The sequence below is a fragment of the Mauremys reevesii genome, linkage group 9, assembly GCF_016161935.1.
Source record: "Mauremys reevesii isolate NIE-2019 linkage group 9, ASM1616193v1, whole genome shotgun sequence".
Lineage (NCBI taxonomy): Eukaryota > Metazoa > Chordata > Testudines > Geoemydidae > Mauremys > Mauremys reevesii.
The window spans coordinates 50,764,129-50,789,710 of NC_052631.1; the positions used below are offsets into that span (position 1 = coordinate 50,764,129).

General features: G+C 52.0%; 1 protein-coding gene across 1 annotated transcript; it reads left to right on the top strand.

The window, feature by feature from the left end:
* Positions 1-20,387: 20,387 nt before the first annotated feature.
* On the top strand, positions 20,388-24,769 carry PROCR (protein C receptor). Its single transcript, XM_039486917.1, has 4 exons — positions 20,388-20,706; positions 21,391-21,630; positions 22,704-22,985; positions 23,282-24,769. Exons 1-4 carry the CDS (start codon positions 20,652-20,654, stop codon positions 23,506-23,508), a joined length of 804 nt encoding a protein of 267 aa, XP_039342851.1. The 5' UTR covers positions 20,388-20,651; the 3' UTR covers positions 23,509-24,769.
* The last annotated feature ends 813 nt before the right edge of the window (positions 24,770-25,582 follow it).

The window sequence follows — 25,582 nt, forward strand, 5'->3', positions numbered from 1 at the left end:
TCATGGTGTCATAAACAGATAGTTAAGGGTTAAAGTCTCTCTTGGGAGCTAAGGGAGTCCAGACATCTTAATCAAGTCCTCCCAGGTTTCTGCAGCATTTTTCATCTATTCAGTCTAGTGAGTATTAGAAAGGCGTACTAGTATTATAAGTTTATTTCTACATTTGCAATTGTGTGTTTGCTGGATAAATTCTTTATTCCTGATTGCTGTTACTTTGCTTTTACTGAGAAAGAAGGGGGAGGGGGAATTCTCTCCAGATTTATAGGTTAGACTCTCTGTATTGTTCCATCCTGGTATTACAGAGATAGTGTACTTTCTTTTGTTCTTTTAATAAACTCTTTTCTTTTCTTTGGACTTGGTTAATTCCTTCTCGTGTGGAAATTCAGGGGAAGGGGAGGGGGGAAGAGTGAGTTCCTCCTGGGTTTGATTCACGGAGTTGAATCGGTGTGTATCTCTCCGGAGTAGGCTAGGAGAGAGAGGGAGGGGGGAAGTGGGCTGCTTCCCTTTGTGTTGAGATTCAGGGAGATTGAATCTGTGTTCCCCAGGGAGAGTTTTGGGGGAACAGGCAGTGTGTTATCCACTTTAAACGTAACTGGTGGCAGCAGGACCAGATCTAGACTAGGATTAGTTTAGAGGAGCTCATGCAGGTCCCCATCTTGGAACCCAAAAGCTCCAAGTGGGGGAGAAAACCTATGGCACATGGGATAAGAGGGAAGATCCTGTCATGGATTGAGAACTGGTTAAAAGATAGGGAACAAAGGGTAGGAATAAATGGTAAATGTTCAGAATGGAGAGGGGTAACTAGTGGTGTTCCCCAAGGGTCAGTCCTAGGACCAATCCTATTCAACTTATTCATAAATGATCTGGAGAAAGGGATAAACAGTGAGGTGGCAAATTTTGCAGATGATACTAAACTGCTCAAGATAGTTAAGACCAAAGCAGATTGTGAAGAACTTCAAAAAGATCTCACAAAACTAAGTGATTGGGCAACAAAATGGCAAATGAAATTTAATGTGGATAAATGTAAAGTAAGGCACATTGGAAAAAATAACCCCAACTATACATACAATATGATGGAGGCTAATTTAGCTACAACTAATCAGGAAGGAGATCTTGGAGTCATCGTGGATAGTTCTCTGAAGACGTCCACGCAGTGTGCAGCAGCAGTCAAAAAAGCAAACAGGATGTTAGGAATCATTCAAAAAGGGATAGAGAATAAGATGGAGAATATCTTATTGCCCTTGTATAAATCCGTGGTACTCCCATATCTTGAATACCGCGTACAGATGTGGTCTCCTCATCTCAAAAAAGATATACTGGCATTAGAAAAGGTTCAGAGAAGGGCAACTAAAATGATTAGGGGTTTGGAACAGGTCCCATATGAGGAGAGATTAAAGAGGCTAGGATTTTTCAGCTTGGAAAAGAGACTAAGGGGGGATATGATAGAAGTATATAAAATCATGAGTGGTGTGGAGAAAGTGAATAAGGAAAAATTATTTACTTGTTCCCATAATATAAGAACTAGGGGCCACCAAATGAAATGAATGGGCGGCAGGTTTAAAACAAATAAAAGGAAGTTCTTCACATAGCGCACAGTCAACCTGTGGAACTCCTTGCCTGAGGAGGTTGTGAAGGCTAGGATTATAACAGGGTTTAAAAGAGAACTAGATAAATTCATGGAGGTTAAGTCCATTAATGGCTATAAGCCAGGATGGGTAAGGAATGGTGTCCTGTTTGTCAGAGGGTGGAGATGGATGGCAGAAGACAGATCACTTGATCATTACCTGTTAGGTTCACTCCCTCTGGGACACCTTGGCATTGGTCACTGTCAGTAGACAGGATACTGGGCTGGATGGACCTTTGGTCTGACCTAGTATGGCCATTCTTATGTTCTTATGAGAAATATGCCCCTCTGGCCAAAATCTTGAGAGCTAAGGGTTACCAGGTTCAGACACACGTGCTTATCGTTGGAGCCCTGGGCACATGGGACCCCAGTGACAAGTGAGTGTTGAGAGAATGCAGAATCGGTCAGCGCTATGCTTGGCTGATGCGGCAATTCATGGTGTCGGACGCCATCAGGTGGTCGAGGGACATCTACATAGAACACATCACCGGACATTGGTAATACCAGGAGGGATGAGCTGAAGTGCCGATGAGAAGCACAGTCAGGAAAGTAACTGAAATATTTTCCTCATGGATTGTATTTTCGAAAAGGACAACCAACCTTAAATTCTCAATTACTGAGGGACAATCTTCACTCATTGATATATTTGCTTTCCATAACCAACTCTCTGTATAACTTTTCATGAGTGATGTACCCAAATACTTGGATGCTAATATCTAAACCAGGGGTCTCAAAGTCCTGGCCTGCAGGCCATTTGTGGCCTGAGAACCTCCCCAATGTGGCCCTCAGGGCTCCAGCAATTTGGGGGCCTGGTCTCTCCCTTGGCCCTACCTGCCACCCCCAGGCACTCCCCGCCCCCGGGGAACCCCCAGATCAGGGCCGGCTCCAGGCACCAGCATTGCAAGCTGGTGCTTGGGGCGGCATTCTGCAAGGGGCGGCAGTCCCTGTTGTTTTGCCTCCAAGCAGCGCGCCGAATTGCCACCCTGGGCGATGGGGGCAGTCCATGCGCTGTTAGGGCAGCAGGCGCGTTTCCGCGGTGAGGGCAATTCGGCAGCAGCTTTTATGTTTAGCTGTCCGGGGCGGCTTCAGCTAAACATAGAAGCTGCCACCGAATTGCCACTGCCGCGGAAACGCGCCTGCCACCCTAAGGGCACACGGACTGCCCCTGCTGCGGCGGCGGCAATTCGGTGCGCTGCTTGGGGCAGCGAAAACTCTGGAGCCGGCCCTGCCCCAGGTGATTTTAAATGGATCGGGGCCCTGCCCACCACCGGCAGCACAGCGGAGATGAACAGCTTCTTGCACGCTTGCTCCACGTGGCTGCCAGTCCCTCCCTGCTGCCCCGGGGCAGGGTGGGGCTGTGCCTCCATGTGCTGCCCCAGCCCTGAGCACCCCTATGGCCAATGGGAAGCTGTGGGGGAGGTGCCTCGGGGCAGCAGCATGAGGAACCCCTCCCTACCCGCCCCGTCTTGGAGCTCCAGGTAAGTGCTGCATCCCCCTACCTCCTCCCCACACACCCCCTCCTGGCCCCAAACTCCCTCCCAGAGCCTGCACCCCTCCCCCTCGTCCCTCCCAGAGCCTGCAACCCCATCCACTCCTCCTGCACTTCCACCCCCTGTCCCAGCCAAGCCTGCACTCAGCACCCAAACTCCATCCCAGAGCCTGCACCCCAATCCTCTACCCCAGACCTCCTCCCCCACCCAAACTCCCTTCCAGATCCTTAGGCAGGTGGGGGCGGAGTTTTGGGGGGTGGGTTCTGGGCAGCATTTATCTCCCATAAATGTAAACAAACTTGTTTGTCTTAGTGATTGGCTGAACAAGAAGTGGGACTGAATGAAATTGTAGACTCTAAAGTTTTACATTGTTTTGTTTCTGAATGTAGTTACGTAACTAACAAAATCTACATTCATAAGTTGTGCTTTCATGATGAAGAGATCACATTACAGTACTTGTATGAGGTGAATTGAAAAATACTATTTCTTTTGCATTGATTTCAGTGGGTCAGCTGAAACTGCCCTTTACTGACATAGTGATTAAAATCAAATCCTGCCAAATCTAGTTGTACTGAAGCAGTCTTTTGTCTTTATCAATAGACAGGGCCACCCCTGTCTGTTGTAATTAGGGAGACTAGATAGAAAGTGTGAAAAATTGGGATGGGGGTCGGAGGTAATAGGCGCCTATATAAGACAAAGCACAGAATATCGGGACTGTCCCTATAAAATCGGGACATCTGGTCACCCTGGTTGTAGTATTCCTTGTTGACCTCCAAGGGTTTTGATTGTTTGCAGTTGTCTTTGATGGTTTTCCATTGATGGTTCTGGGATGGAGCATTGCCAGATAACTGAGCCTGGCATTACGGTGCTGGCTGACCAGGGACGGGTGGCCACGCCCTCTGCATAAATAGGCTGTCACCGAGTAATATTACTGCCTGGTGTCTCCTTTTAACCTTAAGACCATCGGGGCACAATTTTCAATATAGTTACATTATTCCTTAAAAGACCTTAAATATCACCCGTACACACATCACACCAGGATTATGAACATCCATAAGCTGCAAGTGTTCAGTAGAGACCTGAGCTATTACCCTTGCTGGGCCATTCCCTGTATGCAATGGATTTGACACAGCGAGTTTGTCAGGTCTGAGACGGGCGTTGTTTGCAAAGAGCAGGGGATCCATTGACAAAGGGGTTTTTGTGGCACGGAGCTGGCAGATGCTCTTCAGGATGAGGCCAACCCCTCTACCCCACCAGCCTGCGGAGATTTGTTCCTTCTGCATGAGCTCATTGGATCATCAGCCATGCACAAAGCACAATAGGACTGTCTAGACTCATGGGGATCAGCTTCTAGCGGTGAGGGGTTGTGAAGTACCCTGCTGTGAAATTATGGTGTGAGGAGCGGGTAGGGGGCCCCCAGAAGCACCCAAGGCTTGCTGTGGGAGTCCCAGTGAGCTTCCAAAGGCTCACAGGGAGGCCAATAAAACTTTTAAGGTCTGTAGAAGGAGTGAAATCCCCCCACTCCACTGCTAACCCATCACCCTTTCTTCACTGCCCTGGCCCATACTTCTCTTCTCCCTGCTGCCACCCTCCATGCCCTAAAGATCCACTCTCTTCCTTCCTAGCAGGGGACTTGGGACATGGGTGAATCAGGAGGGCAGGCATGCCCTCTCTCTGATCCGGCAAAGGGGCATTAGCAGAATTCCTAATGGTGCTGAACACACTTTTCTTAAAGCATCCTAGTTTACCAACAATCCATCTGATGAATGTCAGTGTTTGGGGAAAATTCTCCTCTTCTCATTGAGAGGCCCCTGCAAGGGGTCAGTTTAAATGCTGAATTCCATCTTTGCACTCAATCGATGATCTGTTTTACAACAGCTGTTGAGCATTTTCCCGCTATCTGGAGTGGCTCACGACCCTGAGTGCCACTCCCAGGGCAGATGGTCAGAAAGCAGGGCATGAACCCCGAACTGGCGGTGTGTTCTAGAGTTAGATTTCACCAAGCCAGTAACAAGAGTGAACTCAAGCCCTATAACAGCCTTAACACGGAGTCACAGACAGTCCCCTTGGACACTCCGATTTATCTTGCCCCCCCAGGCAAGCCTGCCTATGTGATAGATGGTCTCTTACACCATCAGAACAATATTCAAGTTACTCCCAGTCCGAAAGGGCCAGTCACTTACCCCAGGAAGTCAATTGCACCCTAGATCTCTTACCAAACTAAACGCTTGTAGCCAATCCTATAATAAACTAACTAAAGATTCATTAACTAGGAAAAGAATTGAGAGTTATTTACAAGGTTAAAGCAGGTGAAGATCCATACACAAATGAGATACAGTCTCAGGTTCTGAAAGATGATAGCAGCTGCTATAATACACATGCTTTATATGTCCTTTAGGGCTAACCCAAGGTAAACAGCTCAAAACTCCTTGCTTATGCTTAGAAACCCTTGCCCCTCAGAGTTCAAGCAGCACAGGAATAAAGTTTCTTCTGGTCAGGCATTTTTATGGCCTTCGCCCAGAGTTCAAACTGAAAGAACAAGCGTCAGAGCCCACCTCCTCTTCATGTGAGTGGGGCAGGCAATCGACAAAAGTCTTTGTCCTTTGATGTTGCACAAAAGCTATTCATAAGGTCTAAACACTAAATGTGTTCTTATCAACTTAACATCTAGTTAACAACACTAACACACAGGTGAACCAGACTGGTTTCCAGCTATGCATTTGTCAGTGCTCAGTGAGGCCTAGGAGCATTGGCATGAACTGGCCCCTGGTCTGCCAGCCTCACAAGCAAATTCTGACATTAGTAATGTATTCAAAATCTTAATCACTTTCAAAATTAATTTAAGCAACTAATCTTTGTTCTGGGGCACTAGATCTCTGCTAGGTGAATTGTCCAAGCTGAGGGTCACAGTCATGGGGCTGGCTCGTACCTCTGTCCCCTTCCTGGTCTCTGTGCACACCCCTTACCTTTCTGAGAGTGGAATTTTGCAATTCTCCCACTCTCAGACTGGGATCCGAGTACACCATTTCTGGAGGAGGGTTGACTAGTGCACCCCACGGTGGCTGTATGTGACATAGCAGCTATTTCTTTTCTAGTGCCCCCTGCTGGTCGCTCTGGCCCCATGTTATTCCACCTCTTCTCATGATTCAGCCCTCCAGCCAAGTCACGTTTTAGTGCCTCTTCAGCCCAGGGCCGGCTCTGCCTTTTTTGCCGCCCCAAGCAAAAAAAATAAAAGAAATAAAAAAGGGGGGGGGTGTGCAGCCGGAGTGGCAAAGCAGGGGAAAAAAACAACAACATGGCACAGCTGGAGTGGCAAAGCAGGGAAAAAACCAAAAACAAAAAACCTGCAGCATGGCCGGAGTGGCAAAGGGGTGGGTGGGGGGGCTTGCTCAGCTGGTGCTTGGAGCCGGCCCTGCTTCAGCTCCAACTCTGAGCCCCGTGTTTCTTTCACCCTGTTGTGGCAGGGCTTTCAAATATCCAGATTCCCTTATATCATGAAGCTTCACTCCACCTTCCCAGTGGCTGGTAGGGAAACCCAGGCCCTCCCACTACACCAGGTTCCAGTCCAGGGACCCTAGCAGCCACGGTCTGCTCCGTAAGACACCTTGCAGCTGCTTTCCTGGACTCCCTCCTACCACTAGCCTTTCTTCAGGCCTCTCCCCAGCCTCTTTCTGGGATTTTTGTGACAAACAACATCTGCCAGGGCTCCTCCCCAGAGTTTTCTGGTTCCTAACCTTGTGTCAGGGACAGCCACAGGAGTTTGCTCCAATCCTGTGTCTTGCAGGCTTCATCCTCCCCATGCAGGAGACTTCCTGCTCCCCACCCAGCCATAGGCGCCGACTTATATGGGGCTCTGGGGCTTTAGCCCCATGAATAAACAGCAGCAGGCTCCCCACCAATGTTTTTTTTTTTCCTTTGAGCGCCCGCCGCCGCCGCCCCCTGGAGGCCCCCCTTTAAATCCCAGCCGCGCAGAGGCAGGGGGGAAGAGGCCTCCTGCGGCGCCGCCTGTAGAGCCCAGAGCCCTCCTGATTGGGATTGCTGGCCTGGGCTGGGCCGGTTGGGGGCAGCCTGCAGTGCAGAGCCCCCAGAGCCAGCAGCAAAGCGGCGCTGACTGAAAGCAGCTGGGCTCAGCAGCTAGCAGTGATTCAGCAGCTGCTCTCCCGGCCGCGCGGGCTGGGGGCTGCCTGCAGGCTGGGGGCCTCGAGCCCTGCGCCTCAGCCGCCCCAGCAATCCTGAGCCGCCTGGGGGCAGAGGCTCTGGGCAGGCAGCCCAGAGCCCAGAGCGGCTGGGCTGGGATTGCGGCGCTCTGGGCTGCCCTGGGCTGCCCCGAGCCCCAGAGCCCCCTCCCCTCTCCCCGGATGCTGGGCTCTGGGCTTCTCTCTGTCACCCGGGCAGCGCAGCCCTCTCCTCGAGGTCCTGCGCCTGCTGCGGCTGGGATCTAAAAGGGTCTCCAGCTCCCAGCTCAGCTCCCCTGGCCGGCTGAGCGTTATGGTGAGCGCAGCGTGCGGTTGCAGTGCGTTCTTCAGGGCCCCAGCCCCAGAGCAGCCAGATTCCCAGCAGCGGCTGAGATTTAAAGGGTTCTGGCAGGCCGCGCCTGCAGCCCCCCCCCGCCCCCGATCCCGGCTGCTGGGGGCTGGCTTAGAAGCTCCCAGCTCTGCAGGCAGCAGCCCCGGGCTGGGATTTTGACTTCTGGCTGGGACTCGGCCTGGGCTCTGGGCCCCAACTGCCCCCCCAGCCCAGCCCCAGCAGCCCCCCCTCCCCCCTCCCCCCCCCCTCCCCCACCCGCCCCCCCCCCCACCCCCCCCACCCCCTCCAGCCCCCCTCCCCTCCTCACCCCACTCTCCCCCCCCCTGCCCCCCCCCTCCCCCCCCCTTACTCTCCCCCCCCCCTACTTCTCCCTCCCCCCCCCTAACCTCCTCCCTCCCCCCCCACCCCTCCTCCCCCCCCCCTGCCCCCCCCCACCCACCCCCCCCTCCCAGGACCGACTCTGTCCCCTGACCCTCCCTGCTGCCCCCCTGTCCCCCCTCCAAACCTGTGCTCCCCCCCCTCCCCTGCCCCCCCCCCTCCCTGCCCCTCCCCCCCCCTCCCTCTCCCTCTCCCCCCCAACCCCCCAAACCCTCCCCTGCACCTCCAACCCCAGACTGCAGGCCAGCTGCTCAGACAGCCGCCATGCAGCTCACAGCCCCAGCCAGCCCCCCCCCCACAGCCCCCAGCCCTCTCCCCACACTGCTCACCTCCTTCCCAACCTCAAAAGCTCAAGCTCCTCCATCCTCACTTTTCTCAGTTTACTTCATTTCTCCCAAATCAGCCACTGTGAAGGTGCAAGAGAACAGAGAGAGGAGATGGCCTGAATGAGGGAAGCTCCTGAAGAGGTGGAGGAGACCAGGGTGAGAGGAGGGGAGGTGTGGCATGCTGTGAGTGACTGGGAAGAAGGCGGGTGTGGAAGGGGATCTGGGATGCTTTGGAGCATTCATCATCTCTCTCAGTCAGGACTCTGGCTTCCCTCTCTCTCCCTCCCTTCCTCTCTCTGCATGCAGCAGCCAGCTTCCACTTTCACAACTTCCAGGCCATGTTCTGAGTCTCCCCAGCCCAGTCAACAGGCAAAGTCAAAGGTCCTGTCTGCAACAGCTCAACAGAGCAGCCAGACAGACCAGACAGTAAATTCAAGGGAAGAGAGAGAGAACAACACAGTTTAAAGCAGAAACAGAAAACACAGAAACAGAAAACTTGGGGGTGGGTGTCTCTTTCTCTGAACTGTCCATCTTGGGGGGGGGGGTTTCCAAGCTCTTCCTGGGTCTCTCTCCCAGCCTCCTCAGCTCTGTCCCTGTGTCTCTCACCTGAAGGAGGTCTCTTCTCTCTGCCAGAGGGCACCTGATCTCTTTGTCCCCCAACACCTTCAACTGGCATCTGCAGGGGAAACTGAGGCACACACACAGTTCTCAGTAAATATTAAGAACAAAATATAATTCATACAAACAGTGCAACTAACAATAATACTGTATATTGAAGTTACTTTTGCTTTTGCGATAATCTTGTTTTTAATGCTTTTGTTGTCTTGGCACTGGCACTTTTATGCTTGGCTTACATTTATATCGGCTGCGGGGGCGGGCGGGGGCACACCACCATGGGCTGCACCCAGCCCGCTATTCCCTGAGGCCTCTCTCCCTGCAGCCCCCTTCATCTCATCAACATCTTCTTCTTGGGCTTGTGGTGCAGTTACTCACTTCCTGAGTCTCTGGCCACTATTCACTGGACTCTGTAGTTATGACTTACATTCCCTCACCTTTCCCAGTATTCTTAAAGAACTGCAGAATAGCTTTTTAAATTGGGGTCCATTTTCCTTGTACAGTAAAACCTGCCTTAACGACCCTTCTGAAGAGAGACCACCTCTCAGGAGTGACTACTTGCAGAGGCCACAGAAATTTTTCCCCTATCATTTGACTGTGAAGAAACTCTGAAGAGCAACCATCTCGCATCTGCGGCCAGTGACCATATTTTCTTTCTTCCTTCAGAGCCGGATGCTTGTCCAGCAGCTGCCACTCTCTGCTCTGCCTTCAGAGATGGATGCTTGGAAAGCAGCGGCTGCTTGCTGGGTGCCCAGCTCTAAAGACACCGCTGCTGCTGGCAGCAGCGCAGAAGTAAGGGTGGCATGGAATTTCCACCCTTACTTCTCTGCTGCAGCTGGCCACGGCGCTGCCTTCAGAACTGGGCACGCGGCTAGCAGATTCCGCTCTCTGGCTGCCCAGCTCTGAAGGCAGCAAACCTTTGAAGAGAGACCATCTCTTACAAGTGACCACTTTTGCTAACTCCAATGAGTGGTCACTCTTGGCAGGTTTTAATGTATTCTGGAGAGGTGCTGCAAAGAAATGTTTGTTACTCCAAGGCTTCTGCATTTTCTATATAAAAATATCTCCTTTCACTGGGACAGGCTTTACAATTCCACAAGAGGTGATCTATTGTTTCCTGGATCATACATGTTTTGCATAGCCAATCCTTACTTTTGTTGATTAGCAATAAATTATTATTAAATTCACATTTACCTGTTAAAATTCTGAACAGAGTCACTTCCCTCTTCCCCTCCGGGCCTTGGCTCATATCAATATTTTCAACCCTTGGGTGTACTTCACAGAATTTTTTCCCCTTCATTTCATGTGACCACATTCTTCCCATATCTTTCTTAGCTCATTTTTGATTAAGTCTTTCAATTCCAGTTTGCTTAAGGGGATCTCTAGGTCAGCTTGTACCGTACATGCTTAATGGCATTTTTTGCCTCTTAGTCTGCCAATTTGTTGCCAGCTATCTCAACATGCTCTGGGATCCGTGTTATTACTATGGTCACATGCCAGCCAACTGGGCCAATTTGGTTGTTAGTAGTAATATTTCATTACGTGTATCATTTCTGCTGTCAGACTTGCCATTGTATGGTGCCTGCCACCCCGATAAGGAATTGGACAAGATGGCCAGGGCAGCTGGCTGCACATCTAAGGCCCAAGTTAGTGCCAGCAATATTCCTGTACGCTCAGCCATAAGACAGACATAAAGTTAGTTAGTGCCTGAATGTGAGCACTCAGAAAGCTGTTACCACTCCACCTGTTCCTTCCTCTTTGAAGCCACCAGTATACTGTTGGCAACCACATCCCAATTTATCACAGATATATCGGTTTTTTATATAGTGTATATTTATCATTCTTCTCCTTTTGTTTATTTGATTATATAATTGTATGTCTCTCTCTGGAGCGGGGTGGCAGGAAGGGAAGGCAGGGAGGAGTTCTAGTGAAAGAGTATTTTCCCACAGCTATAGATTTTGGCTTCTTTTAAGTCTTTCTTTTCATTGAGATTTATCCACTTCTTTACCATACTTACATGAGGAATGTTGAGTTTTTGTCCTGCCCAGTCTCTGCTTAATTCCCATCAGTCAGTGTATATTAGTTTAGGGTTATCTTCAATAGTCTCTAGTATACTGGGCCAGAAGGGGAACTCTAGGCGTTTCATTCTAAGAGTGATAGACATTTCTCTAGCTCAGGGGTAGGTAACCTATGGCACGGGTGCCGAAGGCGGCACGCGAGCTGATTTTCAGTCACACTCACACTGCCCGGGTCCTGGCCACCGGTCTGGGGGACTCTGCATTTTAATTTAATTTTAAATGAAGCTTCTTAAACATTTTTAAAACCTTATTTACTTTACATACAACAATAGTTTAGTTATATATTATAGACTTATAGAAAGAGACCTTCTAAAAACGTTAAAATGTATTACTGGCACATGGAACCTTAAATTAGAGTGAATAAATGAAAACTCGGCACAGCACTTCTGAAAGGTTGCCGACCCCTGCTCTAGCTGCTATCTGCAGTACACACAGAGGCATATAATGAAGGCTATACGCTATATAACTGTGCTTGGATACAGTCTAGTTTTCTCAGGTTTGTTTTCCATGCTGACCTAAAGTCCTAGCAGCCATACTCAATTACAGGTTGGGTTAGCGCTCTATATAGCATTATCAGCCTTTTCTTATCCGCGCCCCAGGAGGTTCCAGAGCAGGGCCAGCTCCAGCTTTTTTGCCACCCCAAGCGGCAAAGTGGAAAAAAAAAGAGATAAAGCCAATCGGTGGCCCTTCAGCGACAGCTCAATCGGGCCACTCCATTCTTCAGCTGCAATTCAGTGGCGGGTCCTTCACAGATACTTTTACGTAACTTGATTCTTCCTTTGCACTTATTTATAATATTTTCAGTAAGATCCCTCCATGTGAGCTTGTTATCAAATATCTCATCTAAGAATTTGTCCTTTTTTGCTATACTTATCTGCTGGTCATATATGTATGTATGATAGATAGATAAATGGATAGATTTTTACCTCTTTTGAATCATCTGTGTTGTGAAGATCTTTCCCTTAGTTTTGTCAGTGGAGAACTTGAAGCCCCACCTGTTTCCCCGTTCTGTACTCTGAAATCCATCCTTGTTGCTTTCGATGGCACTTTGAAGGTTTCTGCATTTCATCCATATGCCACAGTCATCAGCAAATCATGAGATGCCTATTCCTGTATGCGTCTTCTTTGGAAGGTCATTTGTCATGATGACAAAAAGGGTGGGGCTAATCATACTCCCCTGTGGAGTTCTGTTGGTCACAGAATAGAGGGTGCAAAAGGTTTCCCCCACTTGGCGTTGTATAACTCTTTTGCTCAGAAAAAGAACGAGGCGTTCCTGTGACACCTTAGAGACTAACACATTTATTTGAGCATAAGCTTTCGTGGGCTAAAACCCTCTTCATCGGATGCATGCAGTGGAAAATACAGTAGGAAGATATGTATATACACAGAGAACATGGAACAATGAGTGTTGCCATACCAACTACAATGAGAGTAATCAGTTAAGGTGGGCTATTATCTAAGGTGCCACAGGTACTCCTCGTTCTTTTTGGGGATGGGGCCATGCGAGGGCCAGGGAGAAGAGAAGGGGCAGCATTAGGGTGGGGCCTCAGGGGGAAGGGGCGGTGCGGGGAGGCAGGACCATGGTTCTAGCGCAGGTGTCCCCGTCCTCCCCCCACCCCCGGCCTTTTAGGGTGCTTCCGCTGCTCCTACCAAACAAGTGATGTCATTGCCAATTACTGACTTCAGCTAAAAAACAACTTGAGACAACTTCTAGCACCTCAGCTGCTAGAAGAGAGCCTCATCCTCCCTGATTGAACTAACCCCATTATCTCTAGACTGATTCTTGCCTTCATATTTATACCTGTCTCTGGAAATTTCCATTACATGCATCCGACGAAGTGGATATTCACCCATGAAAGCTCATGCTCCAATATGTCTGTTAGTCTATAAGGTGCCACAGGATTCTTTTCAATTTGAGACAGTTCACCCTTATTTCCAATCTTAATCCAGAGCAGATTTACAGCCCCCTTTCTGCCCAAGAAGGCCTTTCCTCCCTGTCTCTTCCTGCTGACCAACAGCTTTTCTCCAGCCCCTGGGGTCATGCAGGCCCTGGTTTTGCAGAGAATGCTGCTAGTGAGGTGGGAACAGGGGCGGCTCTACCTTTTTGGCCGCCCCAAGCAGTCATGCGCGGGAGTCGCCCCGGAGCCGCGGGAGCAGCGGACCTCCTGCGGGCATGACTGCAGAGGGACCGCTGGTCCCGCGTGGCTCGGCTGGACCTCCCGCGGCTGCGGACGGTTCGCGGGTCCGGCGGCTCCGCTTGAGCAGTCATGCCTGCGGCAGGTCCAGTCCTCACGGGGCTCCGGTGGACCTCCTGCAGGCATGACTGCGGCAGGTCTGCCGGCCCAGCCTGCCGCCCCCCCCCCCCCCCGGCTGCAGGGGACAGGCCGCTCCTCGGCTCGCAGCGGCAGGATGAGCTGGGGCCCCAGCCTTTTGCCGCCCCCTAGATTTTGCCGCCCTAGGCACCAGCTTGTTTTGCTGGTGCCTAGAGCCGCCCCTGGGTGGGAAGGGCCACATTGGTGCTTTTTAAGACAGAGTCTCTTTGTCTTTTTTAAAACCATCTGCAGCCACCCTTATTGGTCAGACTCTTTCTTTTTAGAAACCATCACTTATTTCATTCCTTCCCCTTTAAACCAGACATCCCCCCTGCTTCCTTCCTTCTGACGCATAACTCATTATTTTCTAGGCCTTCCTTCTACTTGCTAGTTGGGGCCCTGCCTTACAACACAGAAATGTCCTTAGCCAAACATAATCCATCTCTAAGTCTTTAATTTTCTCTTTCTGCTACACCATGGATGCCACTTTATGTAAAAGTCCCTCTCTCCAAAACATATCGTAGGTTTTTTCAAAGTGCAGGCAGGTTACTATCAGGTGTGTGTGTGTGAGGGGGGAGAAGCTCCCAGGTCTCACCCCTGCAGGGAGCCCCCTTGGGTCAAGGCCCAGTGGGAAGCCAGGGCATAAGCAGTTATTAACAAGGATTCACATAGACTGGAGTGGGTCCGATGCCCAGGCTGGTGCTGGCTGCTGAGATGGAAGACCCAAGGGGGCAGGTTGCCAGGGAGCAGCAGCACACGTGCTCTCGCAGGCCTGGATTAAAGTATGAGGTGGGAGTGTTAAGGGCTGATGGATGGTTTGATGTCGTGAATGATGCTCTGCCAGGGCCCCAGGGGGCAGTGGACAGAGATTGCTCCCACAGCACATGCCCAGCGCAAAGGGCACCAGACACAATGTCACCCAGCTCCCCTTCTTTACGGGCTTGCTTCTCAAGCCTTTATCTGCAGCAGGGTAATTGCCCGCATCCAATGGCTGGGGGGCAGCAGGAGGTCCAGGGGGACTAGCACAGAGCAGCTCAAGACATTCAGCATACAGCGCTGCCTCCAGGAGCAAGGGGCCGCTGCATCCCCATCACTGGGTATGACGTGATCTGATTAAAATATGACCATTGTTGCAACTACTGTTATATATTTGCAGCAAATATTGTTCAGAGGTTGTCGAGTGAGGTGTCTATGACAAGGCTACCATTGGCTGGTTATGATTATGCTATCAGCATGCATGCATCATTTTTGTATGTGAAGTTATAAGTATTGGAATATCCACCAGCTTTATGGGGATTGTGTGCCCCATTCTTTGCAGTTCACACTAATTGAGTAACCATAGTTATCCCCCACTGGGACACCGGTCACAGCCAGATAGGCCATGTAAGATATCTGCAAAAATGTTATCATTTGCCAGATATGATAATCTTGTTGATATGTTTGCATCACCTTTGTATTACGAGTTATAGATATACATGTCTGTCTGTATTTCAAACTTGTGCTATGCTTCTGGGTGACACCCGCAGACAGTTTGGCATCAGCACTGCCTGGCCTGCTTGATGGCCCATTAAGGACCATCAGCCATATAACTGACCCACTGAGATATGTCTTATAACTCAGCAAGGCATGCAGGGACCTGCCTATGGACAGAACTCTAGGCTTCCAAGCCATGTGCTGGGCAGCTTGTGTTTGAAACAAAGGAAGCAGAGGCCGCATGGCAAGAGATTATAAAAGGCAGCTGCATCTTTATTTTGTCTTCAATCCTCCTTCTTACCTCTGGAGGAACTTTGTTACACACTGAAGCTCTGAACAAAGGACTGAATGACCCATCCAAACTGGGGATGTATTCCAGAGTCTTGACTTAAGCCAGCAGTTTATTCCATCACTTCTACAAGCCTGAACCAAGAACTTTGCCATTACTGGATGTAGTTGATTCCTTTAACCAATTTTAACTCTCATCTTTCTTTCCTTCTTCTTTCTTCTTCCTTCTTCTGTGTGATTTTAGGGTAAGATCAGAGTTTTAAATTGACCTGGGTGTGAGGCTGGTCCTTTGGGATCAGAAGAACCTATTATTTGATGAGATGGGTTGTAAAGAACCACTAATCTCTGAATCCAGTGTTTTTGGTGGTGATACACCACTACCTCGGTATAACACCACCCAATATAACACGAATTGGGATATAACGTGGTAAAGCAGTGCTCCGGGGTGTGTGGGGGGGGCTGTGCACTCTGGTGGATCAAAGCAAGTTCAATATAACACTGTTTCACCTATAACGCGGTAAGATTTTTTGGCTCCCAAGGACAGTGTTATATCGAGGTAGAGGTTTATAAGAACTGGAATGCCTAAGGAAACTGCCTTTATGTTTTCTTGTTAGCCAGTGTGGTGAAACAGGAGTTTATTTTTGTGGCTGGTTTGGTATATCTTCTAAAAGGATAACCACCAATTTTGGGTTGTTTCTCAGCAGTTTGTCCCAAATTTGGCATTCTCAGTTATGAGCCACTAAGGCATGGTTACACCGTGTCTGATGGGGCGAGCCAAGCAGTGCCTTGGCATTGGCCGAGACTTATCTGATTGCCAAGTGTCTGTGAAGGGTGGGATGGGGGCTTTGCGCCAACCTCGGATGCTGGCCCAGGAACCCTTAATGAGGCAACCCCCTCATCATGGCAGAAATGGCAGCTGCAGGTGTCCAGCCTGAGGATGGGCATATTCCAACTCCTGCCTTCAAATGGGGCTGGAGAGCTGAATGGGGGAGGGGATACATCTGCTTTGAATGTTTTGGGGTTGGTCATACTGCCCCTACATGTCTGTCTGTTAGGGGTTCCCTTTGGTTGCTTTGCTTTGCCAGGATTCCTTCATACAGCTCTTCCCGCTGGGGCTTAGCATTGCCACTTGGGGCTGGACTTGGTCTGAAAGAAGTGGGGGTGACTGCCATTTTCTACAGCTATGAAAGAGATAGCACATCTGTTCTGCCCCCGCCCCAGCTCCCTGTCCGTTCTGCACCCACATCTGCTCTGCCCCGCAGCTCCCTGTCCATTCTGCACCCACATCTGTCCTGCCCCCCAGCTCCCCATCAGTTCTGCACTCCCATCCGTTCTGCCCTTATGATGCTCTGATCCTCAGGGGAACACCCAGCCCACCCCCCACAATGTTCATCCTTGTAAAATGAATGTGGGTATCCAATGCAAAGTTTCTCATGCTGGGTGTCTTTGGAAGGCTCATGATGCACTGAGCATGGTTGTTATCATGATGTTATAGTAATTGTTACAATAATCTTATGTTATAGGTTATAATTTCATGTATATAGTTATGAGGCTGAAAATGTATCCTCATGGCTTAAAGCATCCCAGGCAAATACTCTCTAGGAACAGAGGGGCAGTTCACACTTCATCAGGGCAGGTATGGGACAAACCCAGCCCAGCCTCACAGGAACAAAGGACGCTGGCCTAGGCAGCAACAAAAGAGGGAGTCAGCCCCCTTTCTTTAGTCAGTTTGGAACTGCGATGAGGGAAGCCAAGAGGGAAGAAAGGACATGATAAAAGGGAGAGACGTTTGCCATGTTCTCTTTCTCTCTTCCACCTACATCTACAGACACCACCACCAAGTGACTGAAGCGTTGCTCAAAGGGGAGAGCCTGGCTGAAGGGCAACCAGTCAGCCTGTGGTGAGAAGCATCTAAGTTTGTAAGGGCACTGAAGGTGTTAAGATCAGCTTAGAATGCGTTTTGCTTTTATTTCATTTGACTAAATCCAAATTGTTATGCTTTGATTTATAACCACTTAAAATCTATCTTTCATAGTTAATACATGTGTTTGTTTATTCTATCTGAAGCAGTGTGTTTGGTCTGAAGTGCGTCAGAGACTTCCCTTGGGATAACAAGCCTGGTACATATCAATTTCTTTACTAAATTGACAAACTCATATAAGCTTGCAGCATCCAGTGGGCATAACTGGACACTGCAAGATGGAGGTTCCTAGGGTTGTGTCTGGGACCAGAGATATTGGCTAGTGCCATTCACTTGCAAGTAGCTGGGAGCAGCTTACATGCCAGAGGCTGTGCGTGAACAGCCCAGGAGTGGGGGTTCTCACAGCAGTGCAGGGTAAGGCTGGCTCCCAGAGTCAAGGATTGGAGTGACCTAGCAGATCACCCATCCAGATAACACCAGAGGGGAATGTCATAGCCCCCCAGCTACCCATCAGTTCTGCACCCACATCTGTCCTGCCCCCCCAGCTCCCCATCAGTTCTGCTCACACATCTGTCCTGCCACAAGCTCCACATCAATTCTGCACCCCCTCTGGCATCACCTCTACTCTTCCTGCCATTCTTACCGCTCACCTTGCAGGCCTGGGGGGTGGGTCTTTGGCAGGGTCTCTTCCCCTCGCAGGTTGGGGGGGGTCAGTGGGGAAAGCAGCCACTCAAAGGGTTGAAATGTGGCCCCTCAGCTGGCTGGAGTCATAGAAATGTTATTTGCAGGGTCTGTGTCCCCTGGGAGCCTGGCGAGCTTGAAGCCCCCCTTGCAGAGGTAGTAGAACCTGCCCCAGACTCCCCCATTCCCCAGCCATGGAGACAGCTCTATTGCGAATCCCAGGCATTCCCAAAGAACTAATCAGGCTTCAAAAGTCATGAGACTGGCTTCAAAATAATAAACATTGTGTCCTTTCCCTTTGCCTTCTGGCTGCTGAGTCTCAAGGGGCGTGTGGGTCACAGGCTCAGGCTCTTCTCTCAACTACGAGGGATTCCTTCCCCACTCTGAACGCTGGGGTACGGATGTGGGGACCTGCATGAAAGACCCCTAAGCTTATTTTTACCACCTTAGGTTAAAAACTTCCCCAAGGCACAAATTCCTTCCTTGCCTTAGTATCGCTGCCACCACCAAGTGATTTAAACAAACATTCAGGGAGAGGCCACTTGGAGCCCTATCTCCCCCCAAAATATCCCAAGCCCCTTCACCCCCTTTCCTCACCAGTTGGTACAGGTGAACACAGACCCAAACCCTTGGATCTTAAGAACAATGAAAAATCAATCAGGTTCTTAAAAGAAGAATTTTCATTAAAGAAAAGGCAAAAGAATCACCTCTGTAAAATCAGGGTGGTAAGTACTTTACAGAATAACAAAAGACTCAAGAACACAGAGGATTTCCCCTCTAGGCAAAACCTTAAAGTTGCAAAAATAGGGATAAACCTCCCTCTTAACACAGGAAAATTCACAAGCGGAAACAAAAATTAATCTAACACATTTCTTTTCTGCTATTACTTCCTATTTCTGCAAGACTAGATGCTTAGTTCAGATATACTTAAGAAGATGGAATTTCCCTGCCTGGTTTCTTGGCTGGCACCAAGAGACCCAGACCAAAACCTTCCCCCACAGATTTGAAAGTATCTTCTCCCCTTATTGGTCCTTTTCATCAGGTGCCACCCAGGTTATCTGAGCTTCTTAACCCTTTACAGGTAAAAGAGGAATTAACCCTTTACAGGGTAAAGAGGGATTTTATGCTACCCTTAGCTGTATGTTTATGTCAGAGGGCTAGAAACTTAGCTTTTGTAACTGAAAGCTGAGGCTGGCTCCCTCTGACCCGCCAGTGCTGGGAGGTATATCCCCAGGCAAGGGACCGCTGGAGCGGTGGGGTGGGCAGGGGGATCTCCATGGAGGTCACAGCTGAATGGGAGCCAGAGAGCACGAGGCCAGAAAACCAGTCATGCTTCAGGCCCAGCTGCAATGACACATCTTGGAAGAGCTCTGAGCAGGCACCGCCCATGGCACAGCAAAGGGCAATGGGCCAGCCAGCAGCAGGATCACCAGGGAGAGAGGTGAGCCCAGGGCAGATCCCAGTCCTCACCGATTGCTCCCCATCTTGTAGCCCACTGGGCGTGACGGGCCCCCTTGGAGAGGAGCAGGCCTGGGCTGTGGAGCAGTAGTGGTTAAAGCCCTGTGTCCAGAGGCTGAAAATACTTTCTACAGCCTCCTGCACTGCAGCCTCAGCTCCCCCTGTATTGGGGGTGGGGGTGGGGGTGAGGGGGGCAGAATGTCCACGTGGGGAAGATCCCGATTGTTCCAGGCCAGGGGGAGCCGGTGTCTTCTTGCAGCGCCTCGGTTTGTCTGGTCACCCCCTGTGTGTGGATAACCGTATGCGCCCAGGGCGGGGGTCTGCAGCCCCAGGCCCCTCCTTGGGAACAGGATCACATCTGTGTGCCCTGCCCTTGCAGGAGGGGCCGTGTTGTCCTTTCAGTGCCAGAGGGGTGAGCAATGTAACGCCCGGCCCAGGCCAGAGAGGAGACGGGGCCCCGCAGGGAGCTGAGCAGCTGTGCTGACAAGGCAGGGAGGGGCTGGGCTGCTCCAGGGGGTGACTCCTGAGCCAGCCAGCTCCGTGGTGCTCCGCACAGAGCCAGAGCATGGGCAGGATTCAAGCATGGAGCAGGCTTCTTTGTCCTCTCTGGAGAAGGCCATCCAGAGATCACTGTGCAGTTCATAGCCAGCCTGTGTGCCCACCCCTGTGCCTCACATCCCCTTGTTGGGTCCACAGCCATTCTACAAGGGGAAACTGAGGCACAGAGGTGAGTGACTTGCCGAAGATCACACAAGGAGTCAGCAGCTGTGGTGGGCATAGAACCCAGGAGTTCTGCCTGCCAGTCCCTCTGCTCTAACCTATTAGTCCACACTCCCCATCACAGCTTGGAGCAGAACCCAGGAGTCCTGCCTCTGTCCATCACCCCAATGTGAGCCTGGGAGTGGAATCCAGGAGTCCTGACTCCCAGCGCACTGTTCAGCCTATCAGAGCTTGGCCTGGCAGCTGGGGTTAACAAACACTCCCCCCCTGCGGGGGAAGGTGCTGGGTGGGAGCTGGTACATCATATTTGCTGGGGCCCCATTTCACTCATTACATATATTCAGGGGGGTCTCCAGAGCTCAGGGCCCCGGAATACTTCCTCCCCCTGTGCACATCAGCCCTGGGTGTGTGAGCTGCAGTGCCCAGCCCAGCCGTGTTGTGGGGACAGCAGAGGGGAGCCAGGCCCTGGGCTGGCAGAGAAGGGGTGTCAGCAGCTGCGGAAATGGAACAGAGCTGCAATAACAGAGCTGGACTAACATTCCCGCCCTCTTCCTCCCTGCCAGCCCCAGCTCCCTCCCACAGCCCTGACTGCTCCACAGCACTGCCCCTGCATTCACATCCCCTGCACAGCTCGGCACAGAGGCGTGAGACACGGGGCCCCTGCCATTGCTCTGCCAGGCTCTGGGACCCCACATCTCCTCCACCAGGGACACCAGTCTAGAACCAAGCAGTGACTGGGCCCCACAGCCAGCTTGCGAGAATGCTGCTACTTCTGCTCCTTGTCGGTGTTCTCTGCCACCAGGGAGATGGGGCAGGTAAGAGGGGTCCCCAGCACCCCTATGCAGGGCTCTTGCACCCTGAGGGAGCTGCAGAGCCACCTGGTCCCGAGCGGCTCTGAGGACTTGGCCATGGAGACAACCTCTCACTCTGATCAGCCCAGCTGAGAGAGAGAGAGTGTGATTCCCAGCGGTGTGGCCGAGGGATGGGATGGGGTCTACTCTCAGGCCAGGGTTTCCCTGCAGACACTGTAACAGCCCCCATCTCCCTCCAGCCCCTGTGACACAGGGAAGTGGCAGGTCCCTTCACAGCTTAAATGCTTTTCCTGCACTCGAAGCACCACAGGAAAGGCCGGTGCCGGCCAGTCTGAAACGGCCCCCGCAAGGAGATACCAGCGGTGCTAGCATGACTGAGGGACTGGCAGGGAAGCCCTGCGATGAGTGAAGCAAGGCAGGGAAATCCCAGCATCTGCTGAGCCCTCCTGCAGGAATTACCTGCGGGCTTCTCTTTCCCATGCATGGCTGAGTGTGGGCGAGCCCGAGCAGCTGGCCAGTGCTCCAGCAGGTGAGGCTGGGGGCTTGCTGCAGTGATGGAGGAATGCCTCCGGCCCCCTGGGAGGGAGGGCTTTGTGTGACAGGAAGCCCAAAGTCAGCTGTCGGGGGGGATGTGGGTGGCCCGGTGCCCTCCGACTTTCTGATTCTCTGGGTGTCTGTCCCTCCCAGCCCTGCACACCTTCACCATGATTCAGCTCGCCCACCTCCCGAACAGCAGCACCATTGAATTTTTGGGGAATGCCACTCTGAACGGGGTACTGACCCACAGCCTGCAGGGCTTCAATGCCAGCCAGCTGCTCCCGCTGGATCCCCCAGCACAGTGGCAGGAGATGGAGCGCAGCCTGCAGATTTACTTACACTCCTTCCATGCCATCGTGCGAGTGATCACCAAGGAGAGGAAGGTGCAGTGTGAGTACTAGAGCGGGAGCGGCGCTTGGGGGCATGGGCCCCTCTGACACCTGGTGCTGGTGACATGGCTCGGGGGGGTGGCAGCAAAGTGGAAGAAACAGAGTTTGCATCAGCTGGATGGCACAGGGGGGCATGCATGGTGTTTGCCACCCATAGATGGGTCAGCCAGGCAGTGTGCTGTGCTGACCCCCCCCACCCCCGGGCACTGTGTATAACGTGGGGGCAGGGAGGTGGAGGTGCAGCAGGGGAGAGGGTGTTATGCTTTACCAGGATTGCTAGGCGAATGTTTTTCAACTAATTGTTTTTGGTTGAAAAATGCCTTGGTTTCGAGCCAACTCAATCCCTTTTGAAACAATCTTTTCCCTTGCATTGTTTGATTCCACAAGCAAATTGGTTTTGGTTCAGATTGAACCCGATTTTTTGTCACATTTTTCAGTTTGGCCCCATTCCCTGCTCAGCCCCCAGGGGCTGCCATAGCCTATCAACAGCAGTGACCTTGGCCAAAAGGAAACAGCCAGGTGGCCCAGAGTCAAGTCTCTGGGAGCGAGCGCTGTGTGCGTCTCCTGGCTCCAGACTGCGCCCACTCGGCGAACAAAATGGCAGCTGCCACCCAGCTTTCCCAGGAACTCTGAGAGTACCACGAAAGGGGAACAGAGACACATCAGTTACCTGGCAGTGTGTGGCACCGGCTGGGGTAGGGAAGTAGAGAGAGTAGGTGTGGGGGCGTGGGGATGGCAGTGGGAAATGGGAAGGGAAGGAGGAGGGTAGGGGGATCAGGCCAAGAGAGAGAAAAGGGGTAAAGGAAAGCGAGTGGGGGACAGATCTGGGGAGCACAAAGGGAGAGGGGGTGGGATCAGAGGAAAGAAGTGAGGGGACGGGGAGATGGGGCTGAGCCCAGGGAGCAGATAGCAGTGAGGAGGAGGATGCTGACTGGCCCCCATCTGCCGGAGGGTTGCTCTGGCAAAACAAGGAGGGGTTGGGGAGCTCCCCCATGACCCCTCCTTCCCTGTGCCCTCCTGACCCCTGCATCTGGGCCATGCCAGCCTGACCCCTCCGGCTCTGCCCCCTCACAGACCCCCTGTACTTGCGCTGCAAGCTGGGCTGCCAGCTTTCCCCCGATGGCACCTCCCACAGCTTCTATGAGGTGGCACTCAATGGAGACGACTTCCTGAGCTTCCGAGTGGCCAATGCCAGCTGGGTGCTACCAGGGCACAAGGAGGAGGACAATCTGGCCACATTCGCTCATGCCCAGGTGAGCCGGTACCCAGAGACCACTTCCAAGCTGCAGTCCTTCCTGGAGACGACGTGCATGGAGTTTGTGAGGCGGCACAGCAAGATGGATGGCGCCAGGACCGGTACGTGAGGGGGGGACCAGTGGGTATGGGTTTCCCAGGGGTGCTGCATAGGGACGGCACTGCAGCCCAGCAGTCCCTGCGCCAGCCCATGCTGGCACCAGGACCCTCTGCCCAGCAGCAGGGATATGAACCCCCTATGACACTGGAAGTGGCTCCCTTCGGGCCCCCAGCCCAGGGGAAGAGGAGGAAACATGGGAATGGAACCTGGATCAGTCCCAGGCACCAGGCCTGGCCCCCACCGTGCACGGCCCCTGAGAGCAAAGCCCAGCTCTGAGCCCATTCCTCTTGTCTTACAGAAGGACAGCACAGGCGCTCGCACGCCCCTCTGGCGCTGGGCATCACCTTGGGAGCCTTCGCCCTGGCAGCCTTGGCCGTAGGAGTCTTCCTCTGCACGGGAGAGTGGAGTAGTGGCACCAGAGGAGGCCACGCCCCAGCCAGCCCTCATGGTACAGCGTGTGGGGGGGCTCGGCAGCTGCCACCCCCCGGCAAGGGGAGGGGAACGCTGCTCAGTCCCCACAGCTGATCAGCTCTGCATGTGGATCACCGCCCCTAAAGTACCAGCTCCCCTGCTATGTGCCAGACATGGGGCAACACCCATCCACAGCTCCCACATCCTGTTCTTGTCGTCACCCCCAGCCCCAGCCAGCAGCCGTCCGGCTGCCCTCTCCCGTTCCTCGCCTGTCCCTCTAGGGGAACCCAGGGCCCCGAGCAGTGACTCAGATACCAAGGAGCCCTCCTAGGGCCATGGCAGGATTGGGCCCTGTGTCCATCCTTGGGGGGCTTTGCCTAGGCCTGGTTTGGAATGTTCCCAGCGAGGGCCTCGGTCCTTCTGGGGCAGGGGATGTGGTTGGAGACGCGGCCAGGACCTTTGCATGGTCTGGGGTGAGGACTGTTCCATTAACACACAGATTTCTGGCAGAGGAGCTGCCCATTCTGGGCCAGAAATGGGGAGAGTGGCGTGGCATGGGGGCATCTCAGCACCCAGGCCAGTTGAGGCTGAGCTGCGAAGGAGCAGGTCTGACCATGCCAGAGAGGAAGCCAACACACTCCCAGGGGCAAACCTGGCACCACCGAGCCTGGTGGGGCAAGCTCAGGCACTAGCACTGGGCGAGGAGAGGGCAGCTGGAACATTAGCCAGCCCCTCCCCTTTGGTGGCGGGGGAGAGCCAAGCCTGACTCCTAGGCAAGGCCTCACAGACGCTCCCAGTGCTTCTCCTTTGACTGGGCGAGGGCACGGGGAGGGGGCGGGTGGTTGCAACCAGTGGCGCTGGGTGTGGCCATCTAGGTGCCGGTGTGCTTGGGTCCTGATGCTGTTGGCACTCAGCCTGGTCAGGGATGGTTCAGTCTGTGCTCTGTTACCCTAAAGCTGGTGCTGTGCATCCGGAGGGGGCTGTGTGAACAGCTAACAAGTTCTTGACACTGCCTGGCGGTGACCCTGAGTCAGCTCAGGAGCCCACCTGCTCCCTTGCCAACCTGAGAGTGGTTCTGCCTCACAAAGAGAGGATTCAGTTGTTTGGAGGAACCATGTTGAAGCAATGCAGCTTAGTGAACCTGCTGGATGAAGACATGAAGGATTCCACATTCGCAGGGGTCAAAAGAAAAGGGTTGCCAACCCTTCACGACTGGCCTGGAGTCTCCAGGAATGAAAGATGAATCTAAACATTATGTCATGTAAAGAAACCTCCAGGAATATGTCCAACCAAAATTGACAACCCTAAAAAGCATGAGTCAGGCTGCAAAAAAGGCACAGGACCTAAAACTCTAATAAATGCTGGATTCGTTTGACTTGTCATCTCATTTCTCTAAGGGGTGCGCATGCGGTCATGTTTTCAAGTGGGTCCCTGCAACCACGTGACCTTGAAAGTTGTTTTTAAATGAAAACTGGGCTCTCTCACAATCTCTGGATTCCAGGGGTGAAGAGGGGGTTAGGAAAAACACCAGGTCTTGCAAGGCTACCTATAAAACCATAAGACTTGGCAACACGGGGGTTCTACGTTTGTTACACTGCAGTTGCTTTAACAGTGATTCTAAAGGAGAGAGGAGTGACTCCTTTGGGAAATGTAAATGTGCCGGCCAAGATTTAAAATACAATTGGAGCACCATGTCCCAGTTTGTTCCCAATTCATTGCACAGTTTGGATTTTTCAATTTTAAGGGACTTGTTCATTCTTTCCACCTGCCCTCCAGCTTGAGGGTGGAAGGGGATGTGTAATGGTAGGAAAATAGCGGTCCATGTACTCACACTTTGGTACACTTGTCTGATGAAAGCTGGTCCATTATCACAGTCAATACTGTGTGGTAAACTCCATTTAGGAAATATTTCTGTTATTAACACTTTTGCAGCTACCAGTCTACTCTCTTTCCACCCATTTCCTGAAGCTACCTACAATTACAAACATCAATCTATTCTTCCGAGGTGTGGTGGGCAAGGGTCCCACAAAATCCACCTGCAAGTGCTGTAAGGGACCCTTTAAAGCCTGATGCATTAATTCCCCTTGCCTTTTCCTTCTAGCAGGCTCTTGTTTTGCACGTTAAACAACTATGAATATGGACAGTCAAATCCTCTTTCATTCCAGGCCACCAGCCCATCTTTTAAAGT

Coding starts and splice junctions, on each gene's coding strand:
- PROCR (XM_039486917.1), top strand. CDS start 20,652: ATGCTGCTACTTCTGCTCCTTGTCGGTGTTCTCTGCCACCAGGGAGAT. Junction 21,631..22,703: donor CAAGGAGAGGAAGGTGCAGT/GTGAGTACTAGA, acceptor GCCCCCTCACAG/ACCCCCTGTACTTGCGCTGC. Junction 22,986..23,281: donor GATGGATGGCGCCAGGACCG/GTACGTGAGGGG, acceptor CTTGTCTTACAG/AAGGACAGCACAGGCGCTCG.